Source organism: Erythrolamprus reginae, chromosome 1 (assembly GCF_031021105.1).
Source record: "Erythrolamprus reginae isolate rEryReg1 chromosome 1, rEryReg1.hap1, whole genome shotgun sequence".
Taxonomy (NCBI): domain Eukaryota; kingdom Metazoa; phylum Chordata; class Lepidosauria; order Squamata; family Dipsadidae; genus Erythrolamprus; species Erythrolamprus reginae.
In genome coordinates this window covers 34,186,964-34,206,064 of record NC_091950.1, presented here as the reverse complement: position 1 = coordinate 34,206,064, position 19,101 = coordinate 34,186,964, and the positions used below count along the sequence as shown (strand labels likewise).

Genomic DNA, 19,101 nt, shown 5'->3' with positions numbered 1-19,101 from the left:
TTCCTGATTCAAATTAAAAGGCTCGCTTTCTTCTTGTGAGTCTCAGGAGTGAGAAAGCGCTGAGAATAAATTTAAAATAAGATAATAAAATAATAAATAAGATAATAAAATAATAAATAATAAAATAAGATAATAAAATTATAAATAATAAAATAAAATAAATAAATAAATATAAAATAAAATAAAGATTTGAGCATCATCTCCAAATCTATCTGTACAAAATCTCAGGTTCTCAGTTGAAAAATAATTCACAAAGCACAGGAAAAGGTAGGGATGCTAAGCCAAGCGGTCCTTAAAATGAGGAGGGGGATTCTCAAATTCTGCATTTCCCAAAGTGTCCCTTGGCTCCAAATGCTTGAGCCGCAAAAGGAAATAAGATCGATGGCAGAAAATGGACAGAATGGACTTTCCCTCGCTTGGCTTCCATTGTCCTCGGCTGAAGAATCTGACCTGGGTGCAAAGAGCAGCCTGGCTTGGCGATCCTGATCCTGGGTTTGAGCATGAAGATAGGCAGAAGCTGGCGAAAGGTCTGAGTTGGCCTAGTAAGAGGTGTGCATAAGGGCAGAGGTGTGCATAAGGGCAACAGTGCCTACCGTCCCTGTCCTACTGTCCTCTTTTAGCGTAATTTTTTTACTTATGTTGTTTATACAAACTACTACTAGTTTGATAGATAAGTAAATAAATAAATAAATATTGTATAAACAAATGCATGAATGAATAATTTTTTTTTAAAACAAACAAGTAAATAAATAAATAATAAGTAGTAGAGCGACTCCTGCTGGAGAAATGGGGTAATCGCTTCGGCGGGAGCAGCGCTTGGCGTCGGCTTCCGCTAGGAGGTGCTGCGGGAGCGGCGAAATACAATGCGGGAAAAAGAGCGAAGAGAACGGGTAACGCGGCTGGTGGGGGGGGGCAACCTTCGCGACCCCCATCCTCCCCCCCCCCGCCTCTAGTCGGACGATAAAGAAAAAAAGATTTTTTAGGGAGGGGGGCGCAAAAAGAGTCTGGGTCTCGCTGTCTTGCTCAGGCTACGCTGCAGCGGCTATTCACAGGCGCTATCCCACTACTGATCGGCACGGGAGTTTTGACCTGCTCCGTCTCCGACCTGGGCCGGTTCACCCCTCCTTAGGCAACCTGGTAGCCCTCGGCTCCCCGGGGATCACCATATTGATGCCGAACTTAGTGCGGACACCCGATCGGCATAGCCCACTGCAGCCCAGAACTCCTGAGCTCAAGCGATCCGCCAGCCTCAGCCTCCGGAGTAGCTGGATTACAGGCTCGCGCCACCGCGCCCGGCTGCTGCTGCCGCCCGGCCGAGCTTACTTAGAGAAGCTGAGCTCCGTGACGTCACAGGGAGTGGGAGGAGAGAGGGCGGCTCACTGCCTTTCTCTGCGCCTGCGCCGTTTGCCCTTTCCTTTCTTATTTCTGCCTTTCGGCGTCTAGGCCACGCGACTCTCCGCCATGGGACACCAGCAGCTCTACTGGAGCCACCCGAGGAAGTTCGGGCAGGGCTCGCGCTCCTGGTAGGTCTCCGCACCTCCCCCAGTCCCCCTCTCTTCGGCCTCGGAAGGGCCCAGCGCCCACCCCCTCTGGCCCACACCGGTCCCTCTGCATTGAGCCCAGCCGGCCCTGGCAGTGGCGGCAAGTGGGCAACCGCCCGGCAGTGGGGAGGGCGAGGGAGGCGGCGGCGGCGCCCGGTTGCAGAGGGGAGCGTGTGTGTGTATGGGGGGGGGGGTGCTTTATGGACGTGACGGGGAGCCAGGAAGGGCCTGGGCCCGCCTCACCCGCCCTCTCTTCCTCCCGCAGCCGCGTGTGCTCCAACCGGCACGGACTGATCCGCAAGTACGGCCTCAACATGTGTCGCCAGTGCTTCCGGCAGTACGCCAAGGACATCGGCTTCATCAAGGTGAGGGGGGGAGGCTATGGTGACCCTAGGCGTCAGGCCACGCCATGCGGTTTGGGTTGCCCACTGCCGGCTGATGGCGCCTTAGTTGCTCTCAGAATTCCCTGGCAATGGCCCCGACATCTAACGGTCATGCGCAGGCTAGGGAAGTAACTCCGATGGCCTGGGTCAGAGGTAGGCCAAGTTGGCTCTTCTATGACCTGTGGATTTCAATTCCCAGAATTACTGAGCCCATTATTCTAGCTCAGGAATTCTGGGAGTTGAAATCTACAGGTCATAGAAAGCCAACTTAGCCTACCCCTGGCCTGGGTGATATTATGATGCACAGAGGTTATAGTTAAATATGTGGCAAGAAAGTGGACTCTGGGTGTGTTTTTCCATGTAAGAGAGGTAGAAAGAGTATCGTTTTAGAAGGTATGTGTGTCTGTACACGCACAGTATAAGTACATCATGTATGTTTCCCCCCCCTATACACACAATATACTATGTATAACACACTAACAACAACAGCAATAACAATAAGACCTTGGAGGTCTTCTAGTCCAGCGTTTCCCAACCGGTGTGCCGCGGCGAGACACGGCCAGGTGTGCCGCGAAGCTCCTAGGGAAGCTCCAGCTGGGCGGGGCACTGCTGGTGCCGACCTGGAGCTCCCGCTCGCAGCTGTCCCCCGGCTCCTGCTCGATGCCGCGGTTTTCGGCGCTCTCCTGCTGGGCCCCAAAGAAGGAAGGCAGGAAGAAGGAAGGCAGGAAGAAGAAGGAGAGCTTCATTCTTTGCGCCTTTTTCTCGCCTTCCTTCTTTGGGGCCCAGCAGGAGAGCGCCAGAAACCACGGCATCAAGCAGGAGCCGAGGGACAGCTGCGAGTGGGAGCCCCAGATCGGAGGCACCGGCAGCGCCCCGCCCAGCTGGAGCTTCTCTGGCGTCGGCGGCAAGTGTCCTTTGGGGCCGGCGGGAGGGCACTGGCGGTGGGAGCGGGGGGGGCTGTGGTGGCTGCAGCGGCCGCAGGCAGTCGCGGGGAGATGGCGGCGAGAGGGAGCTCCAGGCGGCGACGAGAGGGAGCTATCTCTCTCTCTCTCTCAGCTGACTGCAAGCGGGAGCCCTGATGGTGGCGGTTGGACGTGCTGCTGGACGCCGTACATGGTGGCCCTGCGGGCCTGACATATACGGCATCCAGCAGCACGTCCAGCTGCCGCCGTCAGGGCTCCCGCTTGCAGTCAGCTGAGAGAGAGAGAGAAAGAGACATATAAGACAGGCAGAGAGAGAGAGAGAAAGAGAGACATAGCAAGAGAGGTAGAGCGAGAAAGAGAGACAGCAAGAGAGGCAGAGAAAAAGAGACAGAGCGAGAAAGAGAGACAGCAAAAGAGGCAGAGAAAGAGAGATAGAGAAAGAGAGAGAAAGAGAGACATAGCAAGAGAGGCAGAGATAGAAAAAGAGAGACATAGCAAGAGAAAAAGAGAGGCAGAAAGAGAAAGAGAGACATAGCAAGAGAGACAGAGAAAGAGAGATAGCAAGAGAGGCAAAGAGAAAGAAAGAGACATATAGCAAGAGACAGTGAAAGAGAGAGAGAAAAAAGCAAGAAAGAGATAGCAAGAGAGACACAGAGAGGGAGAGAGAAAGACATAGAGGAAGGGAAGGAGGGAGAGAGAAAGAGAGCAAAAAAGAGGAAGAAAGAAAGGGATGGAGAGAGAAAGAAGGGAAGGAAAAGAGAAAGAGGGAGAAATAGAGCGAAAGGGAGGAAGAGAGAGGTTTTTTTGTCCAAACTTTTCTTTAGCGCCCCCCCCCCTTTCAATGTTCCCCAGGATTTTGAAAATATGAATAATGTGCCGCGGCTCAAAAAAGGTTGGGAAACACTGTTCTAGTCCAACCTCCTGCTTAGGCAGGAAACCTTACACACCCACACACATTTATATATTTGTAAATGTATATAAATATAATCATATATATATAGGACATCTAAAGACATACACACGTTTATGTATTTATAAATGTATATAAATATAATATATAAGACATCTAAAGACACATATATTTATAAATGTATCTAAAAATAATCATATAGGACATCTAAAGACACACACATATATTTATAAATGTATCTAAATATAATATAGGACAGCTAAAGACACACACACACACATATATTTATAAATGTATATAAATATAATCATATATATAGGACATAGAGGACATTGCAGCATCTCCAGAATCGTGTGATCAAAATTCAGATGCTTGGCTGCTACCTCATATTTATGATCATTGCTGTGTCTCGATGTGATGTGATCCCCTTTTGCCACTTTATGCGGAAGCCAGATTCACTTAATGACCAGGTTACAACTTATCAACTGCAGTGATTCAGTTAAGAACTGTGACAAGAAAAGTTGTAAAATGGAGCAAAATTTTCTTAATAACAGAAATGTTGGACTTCATTGTGCTCGTATGTGGAGGACTACCTGAATTGTAAAAGTTCAAGTGAGCACAGTAAATAAGGAAAGGTAGAATTGTAGCCTCCGAAGAAGGAATATTAATTATGATTGTTTCTTTTATCTCCTTTTAGCTGGATTAATTCTACAATAATAGTTGAAGATGGCTTGAAAAGACAGAAAGAGGTTGGAACACCTGAATGACGGGGTTGGATAAGAATCTCTCGTCAAGACTTCTACTGTGCAACTCTATACAATAGTTTTGTTTTATTCCAATTATAGCAATGTTTCCTATTTATATGTTACAATCACCATCATTCTAGCCATATTGACATGTCATCTGTAGCATAACTATGAAAATCTATTTTGGCTTGGTTTTTAAATAAAAAAAAGTTAAAATCCGAAGTTGTATTTGCTGAATGAATCTGCCTTAAAAGGCGTGAAATAAAGATACTGTAATGCTAAAATTGGATATTGTAATAGTAGATGTTTTTAAAATCAAATTCTGGAAATCAAGTGTAAACTCACTATCCCTGTTAGTTTATCCCTAAACGTTTGCTTCAATGTGAATGAAGTGCCACTGAATTGGATTGAATTCCTTATGTACAAATATACAGTAGGTAATTTTTACTTGTCTCATAACTAATAATTCTTCCAGAGATAATGCACCACTTATACCTGTGATTTAGTTTTTCTCCACCATGTTTCAATTTAGTGGTAGTTTGAATATGTAGCATATGTGGTTAATGTATGATTTAGTGCTGTGGTCCCCAACCCTTTTGACCTCAGGTCAAAATTTTAAATCCCGTGGACCACCAAATTCATAATTTTAAATCCCAAGGACCCTAATCCATAATTTTAAGTCCTGCAGACTACTGATATGTTTTTTAAAAGAAATACATTTGTAAAATAATGATCAGAGAACTTCAATTTTATTAAAATGAAATGCACCTATTTAATATAACAAAATTATAAATACTTATAACAAAACCGTGAATGCTTAATCATAACTCTTTAAAGGTATTTTAATTGTAACAAAATTATTTCAGTTAATGTAATAATTACAAAATAATTGAAGCTTATTTGACAGTGGCTTGCTGATGTTGAGAAATTCAGTCCCATATCCCAGAGTTGTAGCTGTAGTCCCCTTCCCTCTTCCCCTTTCTTTTCCTATTCTTCCCTTCTTTCTTTCCTTCCCTTCTTTCCTCTTCTACCTTTCCTTTTCTCTTCCTTTCCTTTTCTTCATCCGGGTGAAGGAGCTTTTTCCAGGATGGCCCAAGGGCCAGTTCTGTGACTACCACAGCTCTGGAATATGGGATCGGCCTGTGATGTGACTGGAAATCTTTGCCATAGGGGAGTGGCACTTGCAATGTACAACTTTGCAGGTGATGAAATATGTAAGAAGGGGTGCATCCTTCACTAGCCGGAATGAAATAATGGTGCTGTTGTGGTAGGGAGGGAGAACGCTGCGTGAATGGGCTGAAGTGGGGGTTGCGATGGCTGGAAGCTTGTGGGAGCTAAGCGCTACTTTGTTTGCCTGGCATCAGCATTTTGCCTATCTTTATGCCAGCCGGTGCTGAAAGCAGCCCTTGTCTCCTGCTGTTTGAAACTTGGAATGGTAAATGGCGTCTGGTATGGGAGCAGCCAGAGTTTGCTATCCATTGGAGATGGTAGCTCAGCCTCCTACACACACGTCTCGAGGAGCCCGGCCGAAGTTTCCCACGTCACTTCAGTAAGCGTTCTTTAAATGTTTGTTCCTGTGTCATAGCAGCTACACACACAATATAAAATAACTGAAAATGTGCAGGAGAGTCATTTTTTTATTTATATAATCTGCTCATGAATCATTCATGACAATAAAAGAAACCTGCCAGGTATTATTTCTCACACCACAACTGCATCTACTTTTGCCACTCCCGTAACTCTTCTGGCTTTTAGTAGATAGTATATCCCTTTTATCTGAAAAAATGTTAATGAACTTGGACATATTTATGGAGAAAAAGAAACAGCATAAATACCTTAACATTTGTGTAAGGAGGAATGATGCCTCTAATTCCATGTGAGTTCTATTTAGAATTACTTTTTTATACCTATGGGCCTTCACAGCACCATCATGAAGAAACCATTTAAAACCATGTTCCTCCTTAAATCATAACTATCCTAGAGCTGTGGTGGCAAACTTATGTTATGGGTGCTGGAAATGGCATGCAGAGCTATCTATCCAGGCACGCGAGTCTTCCAATTTCTGGTGCGTTGGCCATGTGGTCTTCATGTGCATAGCGTTGGAAACCGGAAGAGCAGCTGGCAGGAATGCATACACATGCGGAGAAGATAATCTTTCGTTTTCTTGCAAGTGCACATACTCCAGACAGTTGGTCTTCATATGCGCATTCATGCCAGAAACAAAGACCAGGTGGTCAGTGTACATGCATGTGCTGCAACCGGAAGATCATCTTCCCAGTGCATGCATGCGCACTGGGCGGCTGCTCTTCCGGTTTCCGGCAGGCACACAGTTAACCAATACTGTCCTAGAGCAGTGATGGCGAATCTATGGCACGTGTGCCACGCAGAGCCATATCAGAAGACACACGAAGTGTTGAACTTGAGCTCCAGTGCACATTCGCTTGTGGGCCAAGTGATTTTCAGTCTTGTGGAAGGCCATTTATCCCTCCAGCGTGAGAAAAACGGCCCAAGGGGCAAACCAGAAGTTCAGAAAAACACTTCCAGTTTACCCATTGTGCTAAAGCTTCCTAAAACCTCCAGAGTGCGAAAAATGGCCCAACGCACAAACCGGAAGTTTGTTTTTCTGAACTTATGGTTTGCCCATTTGGCTGTTTATCACCATCCCAGGCTTCAGTGAGGCGTGTGAGCATGCGCGGGAGTGAGGTTGTGTGGGGGTGCATGTGTGGGCAGGGAATGGGTATGGGCATGTGTGTATGCGCTAACCCACCCACACATACCCTTTTGGCACGTAAACCAAAAATGGTTCGCCATCACTGTTCTAGAGCTTTGCATCCAGAACAAGGTCTTGTTCATAAGGGAGTGAGCAGCTAATTGCGAATATCTTTGTATAACCAAATTCCTGAGAAATATACGAGAATTCTGTACCTTCCCAATCCAAACATTCAATCATTGAAAATCTGTCAGTACCAGACCAGAGAGTTGTGGCTTTAGAAGCCTCCGCCTCAATCCTTCACTTCCATCAAAGCCATCAGAAGCTCAAAGAGATTCTCATGGCTGACACATCAATTTGAGTACTCCAATTTCCCTCAAATGTCCTTTCAGAATCTAGGTTTTTTTAACCTGGTCTTCTCTCATGATGCTGTAGTGAGGCTTCAGCCTACATTAAAATGCTCCCCACTTTTCCCTTTTACAGAATGAGTTTTGTAATGCTTATTAAGGGTGGCCTTCTGAATAAAGCTTCTCCCACAATCGGAGCATTCAAATGGTTTCTCCCCAGTGTGGATCTTCTGATGTCGGTTAAGATTTGAACTGCTACTGAATCTTCTCTCACAGACGGGACATTTGTGCGGCTTCTCTCCTGTGTGGACTCTTCGGTGACGGTAAAGTACTGAACTGGACTGGAAGGTTTTGCCACAAGCAGCACATTCATATGGCTTCTCTCCGGTGTGGGTCCTCTGGTGAATAATGAGCTGGGAGCTAGAAATAAAGAATTTCCCACAGACCAAGCACTTGTGTGTTTTTCTTCCTGTATGGCGCTTCTTAACTCCTGTGGAGCCCTGTTTCAAATTTCTGCCATCAGCTCGGACGCCATTTTGTTTCTTACAAGTGTCATTTCCTGTCTGGATTGTGGCTACAGCTTGGAAGCCATTTTGTTTCTTACAAGTGTCATTTCCTGTCTGGATTGTGGCTACAGCGATAGCTTTGTAGTTTCCCACATTCGAGGCAAATGCATTGGCTTCACCTCCTGTCAAGGGGCTCTGTTGGTATTCCAGTCTCTCCTGATGAGTTGAAGCCTTTTCCTGCACACAAGAGTGAGGAACAATCTCTTCTGCTTTCCAGAGGGGCACCTCACAAGGCCCTGCTTCTATCGGATTTTCAGCCACATCTGTCTCTATATCGTGGGTAGTCATCCAGTCCTTACCTGCTGAAGAAATTAAGAAAACTCCAATGACACTCGTGAAACTTGAGGGGAAAAAATAACTTGAAAATGGAATATTAATATTGGTTTATTTTGAACCATAAAATCCCATAGGGTACGGTGATTATATTGGGTTCCATAAGGGATGTATGAAAGAAAAAGGGAAAAGATATTCTTTTCCTTTTTTCTTCTTTTCTTTCTTCCTTTTTATTTTTTAATTTACCTACCAAAAGGAATTATTATTAATTGGGATTGTTAATTTGGTTCATGGCAACATATGTGATACATTATTTGGATTTCCCCCCCTTGAATTGATATAATCTTAAAATTTAAGAACTAATGGATGTGATTGGAAATTTCTGCTTTTTTTCCTTGGGTTTTTTTCTATTAAAAGGCAATTATTATAAAAGTAGGGTTAAGAAATATACATGAAAATTTATATTAAGGAAGTATGGAGAAGATTGAAGCACTATGGCTTAAATGATTAGATGTGATTAGAATAGAAACAGCCTAAAAAGTGTATTAGCTAGTAGCTTTTCAATGTCATATAAGAAATTTGAGTAACTATTTTTGTCCAGATGTCAAATGTAAAGGAGGCAGCATTGGATGGATTATGAATACTGAATTTAAAAAAATGATTCATTGTAATGTAATTCAAGATTGAGGCTATTTTATTTTGTATATGTGATTGCAAAAAATAAAAATTCTTTGCCACAAAAAAAGAAAATGGAAAATTAGACAGTTTAGAAAAACTAGATTCTCTCTTAAGTTCTCATTCACAAGGAAAAATAGAAAGCCATTGCAGGATACCGAAGAAGCCTGGCGTTTGCTTATTTCTAACAACCTATTGAGCAAAATTGAACAGATGGTGCTGGGATCATAGTTTAATTTAACACATATATATTTATGAGCCAAATTTAATATCTCACAATGCTTCTCCCATAGAACCATGTTTCCTCGATTCCTTATCATGTTTCAGCTTCTCATAGGGGAAATCGGAGAAATGGTGATAGACTTTAGGAGAAACCTTCCCATCCTACCACCTCTTACAATACTAGACAACGCAGTATCAACACTACAGACCTTCAAATTTCTAGGTTCTATCAAGACCTAAAATGGTCACCTAACATCAAAAACGTCATCAAAAAAGCACAACAAAGAATGTTCTTTCTGCGCCAACTCAGGAAGCTCAAACTGCCAAAGGAGCTGCTGATACAGTTCTTCAGAGGAATGATTGAGTCTGTCATCTGCACCTCTATAACTGTCTGATTTGGTTCTGCAACCCAACAAGACAGACACAGACTCCAGAGGATAATGAGAACTGCAGAAAAAACAATTGCTACCAACCTGCCTTCCATTGAGGTCCTGAATATAGCATGACTCAAAAAGAGGGCAGTCATAATATTTACTGACCCTTCGCATCCTGGACATGAATTGTTTCAACTCCTACCCTCAAAACAATGCTATAGAGCACGGCACACCAAGGCAACTAGACACAAGAACAGATTTTTCTCAAATGCCATCACTCTGCTAAACAAATAATTCCCTCACCACTTTCAAACTATTCACTAAGGCTGCATTACTATTACTGTTATTTTTTCTCATCATTGCTATCACCCATCTCCTCCCACTAATGACTGTATGACTGTAACTTGTTGCTTGTATCATTACGATTTATATTAATATTGTTTCCTGATTGCTTATTTGAAATCTGTGACAATCATTAAGTGCTGTACCTCATGATTCTTGACAAATTTATCTTTTCCTTTACCTACACTGAACGCATATGCACCAAATTCAATCACACTTGGCCAATAAAGAATTCTCTCTCTCTCTCTCTCCCTATCTCCCTATCTATCTATCTATCTATCTATCTATCTATCTATCTATCTATCTATCTATCTATCTATCTATCTATCTATCTTCAAATCGAACGGAGCTGGGTATTGAGTGACTTGCTGGTATCCTATCTGAAGAAGAATCTCACAATTGACATGTTTACCTTTAACTGAGCCCAAGTGAGATGCCTGTTAGATCACATGCAGCCTCTGAAGTATTTTTTAATGACCCCGGAGGCTCCTTGGATCACACCATTAAATTAAGCAGGTTGGCTTCCTACTTTCTGAGGCACGGAGTAGCCAATCATCTGAAAAAAGCTGAACACTTAAAAACAAAACATAGAATCCTCTCAAAAAAAACAAACAAACCCCAAGACAGAAAATCTCTGTACAGGTGCATGGTACATCAGTATCCTGCCCAAGAGTATATCTGCCAGAAAAATAAAGTTCAGTTATTGAATATTTTGTAACTATAAAGAACTGGATTAAGAAACAAGGCTTTCCAGGACTTCATAGAAACATAGAAGATTGACGGCAGAAAAAGACCTCATGATCCATCTAGTCTACCCTTATACTATTTTCTGTATTTTATCATAGGATGGATATATGTTTATCCCAGGCATGTTTAAATTCAGTTACTGTGGATTTACCAACCACGTCTGCTGGAAGTTTGTTCCAAGGATCTACTACTCTTTAGTAAAATAATATTTTCTCATGTTGCTTTTGATCTTTCCCCCAACTAACTTCAGATTGTGCCCCCTTGTTCTTGTGTTCACTTTCCTATTAAAAACACTTCCCTCCTGGACCTTATTTAACCCTTTAACATATTTAAATGTTTCGATCATGTCCCCCCTTTTCCTTCTGTCCTCCAGACTATACAGATTGAGTTCATTAAGTCTTTCCTGATACGTTTTATGCTTAAGACCTTCCACCATTCTTGTGGCCTGTCTTTGGACGCATTCAATTTTGTCAATATCTTTTTGTAGGTGAGGTCTCCAGAACTGAACACAGTATTCCAAATGTGGTCTCACCAGCGCTCTATATATAACTTCAGTGTTTCTACCTCCAAATATTAAGACCCACTTCCTCTGACAGGCAACTTTAATTATTTCCCCAATTTTTTCACAGTGGTCCAAACTCCCTCTATTCCATATCAGCCTATTGCCTCTCAGTACTGATGGAAGATGGTACCATTGAAGGCTAACAGCCAAGCTGGGTAGGTATCTATTTAATGCAGTGGGAAATATTCAGACCAATCTGGCGCTCTTAAGGCTTTGAAGTGTGTTTCCAACCTCATTTGGAAGAGTGTGTAGGTAAGGAAACAACTGCAAGGAAAGAAAAGTTGTAGGATCATCTGCCAAATTTCAAGACCATTCCTTAACTTTCCCCCTACATAATCCTTTTTTTATAAAGCGATAGAGAAGTTTCTAAATGTCAAATCTTTATAATAACAATTAGGACTGGAGAAGAGCAGCCAAGGAACATTTGCTATAATCTCAGATTTTATTATTATTATTGTTGTTGTTGTTGTTATTATTATTATTATTATTATTATTATTATTATTATTATTAATAATAATTAGATTTGTATGCCGCCGCTCTCCTCCGAGGACTCGGGGCAGCATATGATTTATTAGGAAGAGGTTGAATTAAGAGAACTAGAATAATTCTGGCAAGTAATCTTGCCATCAAATCTAGAGGTTAAAGATAGGCAATTTAAAGATTTATTTATTTATTTTATTAGATTCATAAGCTGCCCATTCCTGGCAGACACGGGGCGACATACATCAATAAAATAATAAATTACAGTTAAAAACCCCATATCAGACATTTTTCCTTCTAGGCCAGAGCAGAATACTAAGGCTCAATGGCCCTAGGCCCACTGGCAAAGCCATGCTTTTAAGGCCTTCAGGAAGGCTAGGAGGGTGGGGGCGGGATAGTTGGTTGCATAAGGCCGGAGCTGCCACAGAGAAGGCCCTCCCCCACAGTTCCACCAGATGACATTGTCTGGCCGACAGGACCCAGAGGAGGCCAACCCTGTGGATTCTGATCGGGCGCTGGGAACTGTGAGGCAGAAGATGGTCCTGTAAATAACCTGGTCCTAAGCCATGTTATTAGATGTTAGATTCTCCCAGTGTAACCAGTCTCTTCAAAGAAGAGAGCCCAGGCTATACTTGGGTTTCATTTACATTAGTTCCTAGCTACATTATCAGTGTGGGAATCCTCTCTTGCATCAAGCTCTCTGAGAAGAAACGTTAACAGAAAGTAGTCCAGCAGGAATTCAGATTCAAGACATTCTTCCTTACCAAATGGGCCAGCATCGTACTCATCTTCCTGCTTGGATGCTTTGCAGAGCTGCTGTTCAGTATCATCCACAGCCGATTCTGCCGGAGAGAAATTCACAGCCACTTTCTCAAAAGCGTCCTGGCAAACAAAAACGATTTTGAAAGTGTAAAGGACCAATTTTACAAACCGTTTTTACCACTGTTTAAGCAAACCACCGCAATTACTAAGCGGATCATGCGATTGTTAAGTGAATCCAACTTCCCTCATTGGTTTTGCTTGTCAGAAGCCAGCTGAGAAAGTTGCAAATGGCAATCACATGATGCAATCACGTGATTACAAAGTGCCCACATTTTGATCACAAAGACTATGGGGATGCTGTGACCAGATATAAGTCACTGTTTTCAGGGAGATTGTAACTTTGAAAAGTCATTGTAAGAATGGTTGAAAGTCAAGGATAGCCTCAACAACTTAGTTACAAAGTGCCAGTTTGTTTGTTTGTTTGTTTGTTTGTTTTTGTTCGTCCATCCATCCATCCATCCATCCACCCACCCACCCATCTATCCATCCATCCATTCATCCAATTTCTATGCCGCCCTTCTCCAATCCAGGTCTTTAAGAAATTGTAGTCTTATTCTTCCCCACTAAGAAAACTGCCATTTTATTCCTGCTCTTTTGTTTTCTTGTTAACAATCCACAAAAGGACAATCCATAAAAGCTATGATACAGAACTTTTACAAAGCTTTTTTTAAAGTTAAGGTTTACAATATCAATAATCATTTCCATCTACATCATACATACATAATTTCCATCTACATTCTCTAAATCATTTCCATCTACTTTGCTCAGGATGCTTCCAATAGAATTAGAACAATAGTTTTAAATTTAATACGGAGTGTTTCGAGTTCAAAATATTTTGCGTACCATGAGGGACTTTTCATAAATTCACATTGGAGCCTATAGATAGAGCAAAGGTGTCAAACTCGGTTTCATTGAGTTTGTCACCTCAAAGAAATCCCAACCGCATCAGGATTGTGTTTGACCTTGGGGGTGGGGTAATGGGCTATGCACTGCCTTCCCAGTCTCCATTTTCAGCCACAATGGCTTCCTGCAGCCCTCTTTAAGCCAAAATGGAGCTCCATTTTCACTGGCACAGCCCTTCACTATTTCCGGGGTGGTGCAGTGGTTAGAGTGCAGTATTGCAGGCTACTTCAGCTAACTGTTTAGCTGTTGTTCAGCAGATGAAATCTCACCACCGGCTCAAGGTTGACTCAGCCTTCCATCCATCCGAGCTGGGTAAAATGGGGACACAGATTGTTGGGGGAAATATGCTGATTCTGTAAACTGCTTAGAGAGGGCTGTAAAAGCACTATGAAGCAGCATATAAGTCTAAATGCTATTGCTATTTCCAGGGCGGCCCCACCGGACAGATCTAAGCACCCCACAGGCCAGATCCAGCCTTGAGTTTGACACCCCTGCTATAGAGAAATTGAGATGACATTGACCAAGTTATGTAAGAACCATTAAAAAATACAATTCAATTCTAGGGAAGAAAATGAAAAAACCCTGAATACAACCTTAACTATTGATCTTGATTGCTATACAAGGAGGAAGAAAGATATTCTGGCAGACTTTTAACTCAATCTGTATAGTCTGGAGGACAGAAGGAAAAGGGGGGACATGATCGAAACATTTAAATATGTTAAAGGGTTAAATAAGGTCCAGGAGGGAAGTGTTTTTAATAGGAAAGTGAACACAAGAACAAGGGGACACAATCTGAAGTTAGTTGGGGGAAAGATCAAAAGCAACATGAGAAAATATTATTTTACTGAAAGAGTAGTAGATCCTTGGAACAAACTTCCAGCAGATGTGGTTGGTAAATCCACAGTAACTGAATTGAAACATGCCTGGGATAAACATAGATCCATCCTAAGATAAAATACAGAAAATAGTATAAGGGCAGACTAGATGGATCATGAGGTCTTTTTCTACCGTCAGTCTTCTATGTTTCTATGTTTCAAGATTCTATGATGTAGAATTCCTGAAATCCTTGCTGTGTTTTCTGACCTGGCCCCCTGTGAAAAACTGACACAGCTAGAAATGTAGTAAAAATTCATCATTTAAAATTGATGCCTTTTCCCTGGAGCTTCCTTTCCCCTGAGATGAAAACAAAAATCAAGATCTCAAACAGGATTTGTGCCACATAAGAGATTTATAAAGAAAAGGCCTCACCTGGTTTGCTTGTCTTTCAGTCTCCTGCTGATTACACAGAAAATCTTCAGCAAGACTCACAGCCTGAGCACAAGTTTCTGGGCCCCCATGTTGTCTCATCCAGCTCTGGATCTCTGGAGGCAGGATCATCAGGAACTGTTCCAGGACCAGCAGTTCTAAGATTTGCTCCTTTGTGTGTCTCTCAACCTTCAGCCATTGATGGCAAAGTTCTTGGAGTTGGCCATAAACTGCCCTTGGACCCTTGGCGTCCAAGTAGCAGAAACGTCTGAAGTGCCGTCGACTTTTCTCTCTGCTGACAGCATCTCCTCTCAATAGGGCTGCCTTGACCTTTTCATAATCTCCTCTGTCTTTGCCTTCCAAGGCATTGAAGGCCATCTCAGCTTCTCCACTGAGAGCTGGAAGGAGTTGAGTTACCCATTCTTCTTTTGGCCACTTGCAGGCTTTGGCCACTTGCTCAAAGGAGATTAAAAAACCTTTGGTGTCATTCCAAGGTGTGGATGCTTCAGTCGATTGAAGGATTTTTAGTCCAGAGGAAGGAAATTCCACTGTTTGCAGAAAATCTTGCCACTGGGCTTCCCAGCGAGAGGCCAAATAGTCTTCTGGTTCTTCTTTTACTTGATGAGGAATTGTCCTTGTGGCACATCCTCCATTACTTACAGATGGAATGACGTCTGGGCACTGATTTCCTCTCTCCATGCAATATTGAACATCCTGGACGATATTAAAGATGTTTTCTGTTCTTGTGGATTTCAGCCTTTGTGCACTGCCTGTGGGTTGATGTTCCATTTTCATCCTTGAGCACACTTACAAAGATAGCACTGAGCTGTAGGATGATGGCAAACAAGCCTTCTATGGTAAATCTGGGCAGTTATGCTAAGCTGTTGCCCAGAAATAAAGCTGGAACCAATAAGAAAAAAATGAATAACCCAGGTGCTACTATTGTAGTAATAACTACATTTTAAAATTATATACAATTTTATTTTAGAGCTCATAAATTCTTTATTTCTTGCTTTAGCTGATGAATTTTTAAAAGATTATGAACACTAAATTATATTATATATCTATATCTATATATCTGTATCTATCTTTAAAGAATTCTACTCTTACTCCTCCCCTAAAAAAAATTAAAGGGAACACTCAAAGAATATATCCTAGAACTGAATGAATGAAATATTCTCATTGAATACTTTGTTCTGTACAAAGTTGAATGTGCACAACAGTAGACAGTTTGATTTCACAAAGGTTTGATTTACTTGGAGTTATATTGTGTTGTTTAAGTGTTCCCTTTATTTTTTTGGGCAGTGTATAATCGGGTGATGCTTTATTTAAATTTAAATATAACAGTGATTGCATTAACATGACCTCTACAGATGGCATACGCTAAATAAAATCAAAGACTGGGTAAAAAGTTTAAGAAATCTTATCTTCAGTATACCAATCCAGTTCCAGGCTACTATATGATAGACTAGCAGCGTGATAAAAATACAGTATTACCATCATCTTCTAGACTGTCCTTCTTTAGCAGCCCTCTACGGTTGTTTACATCATCACTTAAATAATTTAAATAATTTAAAACATTAAAATCAACAGAAACTCACAGTAAAAACCATTCAAACCCATGAAACCGTACGTTTACACGCTATACAGCTTTTCTCCATCTTAGTAAGTTTAAGGTGGATGGACTTCAACTCCCAGAATTCCCCAGTCGGTCCACCCATCCTAAACTTGTTGAAAAATACTGCGCTAGATAGGCAGACTTCGTCAGTCCTCCTCATCCTAACCCCGTCACGCAAACCAAAGAGTTGCTGAAAAGGTTGGGGAGGAGAGGTCTTCCTTGCTCAATAAAAGGAACTTGATGAAGGGTCGTTGCCCCGGACAGGGAGGGAACGGAGGGTGGGGGCTGAGTCTCTCCTTTTCTTCCCTCCTTCCTTCGGAAGGCAATTCTTTCAACTCACCTCTCCGCGTTACCGTCTCATTCAGATCTTCCTCATCTGTTGTACATTTGCAGACAAGAACCTGAGAGCTCTTTGAAGCTTTTTTTTTAATCAATGAAAAGACATTCTATATTTTTACTATCTCTATGTTGAATATAGAGATAGGAAAAATGTAAAGAATCACCGACTGCCGAGTTTGCCATTAAGTTTCCGGTTTGCTCTATACGTCTTTTTAAAACTTCAACAAGGGCGGAAGTAGAGACTGCATATACAATCCCGGGGCGGGACGGGGGAAGCAGATTCAACGGTTTCCCCCCCCGTTGTTTTTGGGTTAAAACTAAAACAGGTTCTCGTGTGCTGTTATCGCGTTAGGGCGGAAGTAGAGACTGCATATACAATCCCGGGGCGGGACGGGGGAAGCAGATTCAACGGTTTCCCCCCCGTTGTTTTTGGGTTAAAACTAAAACAGGTTCTCGTGTGCTGTTATCGCGTTAATCTTAATTTTCTTTAACAATGAAATGCGACCTCAGCATAGCCCACAAAATCATCTGCTGCAACGTCCTTCCTGTCAATGACTACCTCAGCTTCAACCACAACAACACACGAGCACAGAACAGACACAAACTTAAAAGTAAACCGCTCTAAACTCGACTGCAGGAAATGCGACTTTAGTAACCAAGTAGTTGATGCATGGAACTCACTACCAAACTATGTAGTATCATCACCTAACCCCCAAACCTTTTCCCTTAGACCAGGGGTAGGCAAAGTTGGCTCTTCTATGACATGTGGACTTCAACTCCCAGAATACCTGAAGTAGCATGATTGGCTCAAGAATTCTGGGAGTTGAAGTCCACAAGTCATAGAAGAGCCAATTTTACCTATCCCTGCCTTAGACCAGTGTTTCCCAACCTTGGCAACTTGAAGATAGTATTTGGACTTCAACTCCCAGAATTCCCGCCAGCAAATGGTGGCTGAGGAATTCTGGGAGTTGAAGTCCAGATATCTTCAAGTTGCCAAGGTTGGGAAACACTGCCTTATCCACTGTACCTCTCCCAATTCCTAAGAGGTCAGTAAGGGGGCGTGCACCTGAGTGCCTTTTGTCCCATCCTCTTTTACTAATATCATGTATATAAACATTGTTATATCTTTGTATACCACCGATACGTAGTTGACAAAACAACCAAACAAATTAATAAATAATTTCATTATGTTTGATTTTATCGCCTTTTAGTCTGGAGTTTGCTTTTCCTTACAAAAAGTTTATTTTTTCACATGATACTATTTGTACAAATGTCAATGCATATACATTACATCTCAAAAACTGCCTAATTCCCTATTTCAAGTCATTCTATATTCATATTAATACCTCTATCTTATTACTGAATTATCAGTCTGAATTCAAATCCCTTTCCCATTCCCCTCCTGCACTTCCCATCTACCTTCCTTCCCCTCTCTCCACTTCACCTTTAACTCTCTCAAAAAACTACTTCCTCCTTCACCTTAACCTTCCCTTGAGTGACTTGTTGTTAAAAAAAAAAGCTTCTTTATCTAGTACTGTAGACTGATAATATATTTTGAATTTTATCACCTTAGTGTCCTTTTTCTGCTCTTACATCATCTTTAACAATATTTATAACTATTATTTTAAATTATTGCTATACATTTCAATGCTAATATTTGCTATATAAAATTATTTCTGATTTTGTCATCTGAGTTAAATCATTCCTTATCTCTTCTAATCTTATTTTGATTATTTTAATCTCAATCCTAACTATATTCTTTTTTAGAACTTGTCTTTTTTTTGTAGTTTGATTTTTCAATAATTTTAATTATTTGCATTTTAACCGGTGAAATCCTTGGTGCTCTCCAAGATTGGTTGTTTACTTGCAGAGGTTTCATTGCCCAACTAGATAATAGCCTCAGTGTCTATGTAACATAATCAGTATGCTTATTTTTTATGTTACAGGGAGTTGGATTGTACAGCATCACTGACTGGTTACAGCAAGCTCAACCAGGGACTCAAAAGGACGGGGAAAATAACAGTTAATGCTTTTAGTAACTAAGACCTCCCTCATTGCATATTAGTTTTACCTGAAATTTATCAATAACTGTTGATCATACTTTCCAGGCCAACTGGGTCTATGGGGATCTATAACTCTGCCATATCTGGAGGGCAAGTTCCTCATCCCGCTTTACATACTGAATACTACTGAAATAAACTATACATTTTGAAACCAACGTCACCGAATAATATTAAAAAGGACACACTCCAATTTTTTTGTTTGGACTAATCTTATGAAGTAGTGCATCCCAGAGATGCTGAACTCTTTTGGTGATGGGAGATATTGAAAACGTAAGATCAACGCTACTGGTAGATATCACATTACAGGAG

At 41.8% G+C, this 19,101-nt stretch overlaps 2 protein-coding genes across 3 annotated transcripts; one reads left to right on the top strand and one right to left on the bottom strand.

The window, feature by feature from the left end:
• Positions 1-1,411: 1,411 nt before the first annotated feature.
• LOC139165648 (small ribosomal subunit protein uS14) lies at positions 1,412-4,787 on the top strand. Its single transcript, XM_070748863.1, has 3 exons — positions 1,412-1,523; positions 1,807-1,906; positions 4,455-4,787. Exons 1-3 carry the CDS (start codon positions 1,462-1,464, stop codon positions 4,461-4,463), a joined length of 171 nt encoding a protein of 56 aa, XP_070604964.1. The 5' UTR covers positions 1,412-1,461; the 3' UTR covers positions 4,464-4,787.
• Positions 4,788-6,122: 1,335 nt separating this feature from the next.
• LOC139165631 (zinc finger protein 24-like) lies at positions 6,123-16,460 on the bottom strand. 2 transcript variants are annotated; one of them, XM_070748854.1, is made up of 4 exons: positions 16,374-16,460; positions 14,776-15,672; positions 12,567-12,684; positions 6,123-8,425 (listed from the first exon to the last, which is right to left on the bottom strand). In XM_070748854.1, the coding sequence occupies exons 2-4, from the start codon at positions 15,565-15,567 to the stop codon at positions 7,656-7,658; spliced, it is 1,680 nt and encodes a 559-aa protein (XP_070604955.1). In that variant the 5' UTR covers positions 15,568-15,672; positions 16,374-16,460; the 3' UTR covers positions 6,123-7,655. The 2 variants fall into 2 exon arrangements, with proteins under 2 accessions (XP_070604955.1, XP_070604948.1); XM_070748847.1 differs by having other exon boundaries at positions 6,123-8,428; positions 16,374-16,450.
• Between the last annotated feature and the right edge of the window lie 2,641 nt (positions 16,461-19,101).